Genomic DNA, 3,089 nt, shown 5'->3' on the forward strand with positions numbered 1-3,089 from the left:
AGTTGGATTAATAATTCGGATACTGCCCAAGATATATATTTATGTTTCCCAGTAGTAGTCGGCCATTTTCATCATCACGACTGGAAATGGCAGGAATTGCAAAGGCTGCTCCTCAAAAGCTTGGAACACTGTTCCGAACCAGAAAAAACTACACACCTCAGCAACTTTCATACCGTGAAGCTGCTGGATTCCATCCAGAAAAAAGCCATCCGCCTGATTGTAGACGCGAACTCCACTTTCAACCTTTATAGTCTGGAAGTCTGAAACATCGAAGAAAGGTTGGAGATTTGTCTCTCTTTTATATATACTTTCACGAGAGGTGTTCAAGTGACAAAACATTACACAATTGGATATTAGATAATAGGGTGTTGTGTGTAGTGTGAAGAACTTTGAGAATTTCACGTAAATATATTTAATGAATAATAATATCGACAATATATTTGAATAATATGCGAGAGATAAATCAAAATGATGTGTACGTCTCTTCGACTTGTAGTGGACTGTTCCGGGCCGATGTGAAACTCGTTCCTCGCCTCTCCCCGCTACGGCTCAGTTGTAACTGTCTGCAGTGGAATGTGGACAGGGTCGTAATCGGCACAACATGGCCCCCGCCTTGAAACACTCCAGGGTTTCAAAATGGGTTAGAGTTGATGCGGCAGAATGCAGATTTTAACTACGGGACGTTTTAGTTCTCCGGTGGTGGTTTTGATGGTTACAGAACGTATGACACCATCGATACCTTTGTGGATTTGTAAAATTCTGCCCATCTTCCATTTCAGTGGTGGTAGACCATCCTCCTTAACGAGTACCATAAGACCAATTTTAATCAGCTGAGGATGTTGCATTTTCCACTTCACTCGTGTTTGAAGATTGGAAACATATTCCTTTGTCCATCTAGACCAAAAGTGTTGGACGATTTGCTGGGTCCTTTGGAATCTTGAGAGACGATTCTCCTTGAGGTTCAATAAGCTCGGTTCTGGTAGCGCTGTCAGGCTTTCACCAATTAGAAAATGTGCCGGGGTGAGAGGAGTTAGGTCATTGGGGTCAGTTGAAATAGGATAAAGCGGTCGGGAATTAAGACACGCTTCTATTTGACATAATACGGTGTAAAATTCTTCAAAATTTAAGGATGCATTGCCCATTACTCGTTTTAAGTGATACTTGGTAGACTTCACGCCTGCCTCCCAAATACCACCAAAATGTGGTGCATTAGGGGTAATAAAATGCCATTGAATACCTTCAGTTGTGAGATGTTCAGTAATATTTTTCTTGTAGGAATCAAAGAAAAGTTTTATTTCATTATTGGCGCCTACAAAGGTGGTACCGTTGTCCGAATAGATTTCTGAGCATTTACCTCGCCTGGACATAAAACGCCGTAGACATGCCAAAAAACATTCTGATGTTAGATCGCTCACGACTTCTAAATGTAAAGCCTTCGTTGAAAAGCAGACAAATAATGCAATATATGCCTTGAAAGTTTTGAAATTTCTTCCCTTTCTATCACGTAGTTGAAACGGTCCCGCATAATCCTCTCCCGATATAGAAAATGGGCGTGACGGAGTCATTCGCGACGGCGGAAGATTAGCCATTATGTACTCTTGTGTTTTAGCCTTACACCGGAAGCATCGCACGCATTCGTGTACAACCCTTTTTACTAAGTTGCGGCCTGATAGTGGCAAAAATCTTTCTCTTATTGATGCCAAAAGGGCTTGAGGACCTGTGTGAAGAAGCCTAATGTGTTCCTGACGCACAATTGTTAGGGTAAAATGACAATTTGAAGGTAGGACTGCTGGATGTTTCTTTAAATAGTTATAGTTAGACTGTTGCAATCGTCCACCCACACGAATAATCTTATTCGTGGTATCGTAAAAAGGATTTAGGCTCAAAATTTTACTCTTTTTGTGAAGTAATTTAGATTGTGATAGTTTTCGAAAATCATCAGGAAAGTAAACCCTCTGTATAATATGAATAAGAAAGTATAACGATTCATCAAGCTCAACTGTTTTTAAGGTACCTTGACGTTTAGGATCATTTCTGTGTTTAATATTGTTCAAAAACCTCAAAAAATAGGCAAAGATACGTTGCAACTTCATTATAGAAGAGCGTGATTCAATGAAGTTTAAAATATAGTCGAGAAAGCCATCGTTTGTGTTAACGAAAGATACAGTCTTATTACGCACTTCAGGAAGTTCGAAAGATTGAATAGAATTTTCAAGTTCCTTTGATGGCCAATTGAGTTCACACTGAACAAACCATGAAGGACCGTGAAACCAGAGTTCAGACTTTGTCAGATCGATTGGCGATACTCCACGCGATAGTAAATCAGCTGGATTATCCTGCGATTTGACGTGTTTCCATGACTTAGAATTCGAAATATTCTGTATTTTTGCAACCCGATTGGCTACGAACGTTTTTAGAATATGTGGAGACGTGTTTATCCATGAGATGCATATCGTGGAGTCACACCAATAAATAATTTTTTCAATGTTCCAACTAGATGAACGTGCCTTGTCTACAAGCTCGGCTAGAAGAAGTGCTCCAGACAATTCCAATCTAGGTATTGTTAACACCTTTAGAGGTGCAACGCGAGTTTTTGCACAATATAGATTGGAAGTACAGTTGCCGAGTGTATCGGAACATCTTATATAGATACAAGCGCCGTAAGCGGTTTGTGAAGCATCGCAATACCCGTGGAATTGTACAGATACAGGGTTGGGACATGATACTTGTCGCGGTATTTTTATCGAGTTTAGGCACTGCAATTGAGATTGATAATTCGACCATTCAGTATGTAGGTTGCTGGGAAGTGACTCATCCCATGACAACTTGAGTTTCCAGAGTTCTTGTAAAATAATTTTTGCCCTAATTGTAACAGGTGAAAGAATCCCAAGAGGGTCAAAAATCTGAGCGGTTAGTGATAATATCTGACGTTTTGAAATTTTAGAACCATGTTGAGAAGTATTGATACAGTATTGGAGACAGTCATCTATCGGATTCCATAGTAATCCGAGTGTTTTATTTTGATCCCTGTCACCTATGTGTAAGAGATCAGGATTACAATCAAGAAGCAAATGTTTATTATTTGATAT

At 39.7% G+C, this 3,089-nt stretch overlaps 1 protein-coding gene across 1 annotated transcript; it reads right to left on the minus strand.

Annotated features, from left to right (window-relative positions):
• Nucleotides 1-641: 641 nt before the first annotated feature.
• On the minus strand, nucleotides 642-1,589 carry LOC141481956 (uncharacterized). The gene has a single exon (XM_074174451.1). It carries the CDS (start codon nucleotides 1,587-1,589, stop codon nucleotides 642-644), a length of 948 nt encoding a protein of 315 aa, XP_074030552.1.
• Between the last annotated feature and the right edge of the window lie 1,500 nt (nucleotides 1,590-3,089).

The sequence above is a fragment of the Leptinotarsa decemlineata genome, unplaced genomic scaffold (genome assembly GCF_025532065.1).
Source record: "Leptinotarsa decemlineata unplaced genomic scaffold, Ldec_3_MD MMD2_tig00000576_RagTag_RagTag, whole genome shotgun sequence".
Classification (NCBI taxonomy): domain Eukaryota; kingdom Metazoa; phylum Arthropoda; class Insecta; order Coleoptera; family Chrysomelidae; genus Leptinotarsa; species Leptinotarsa decemlineata.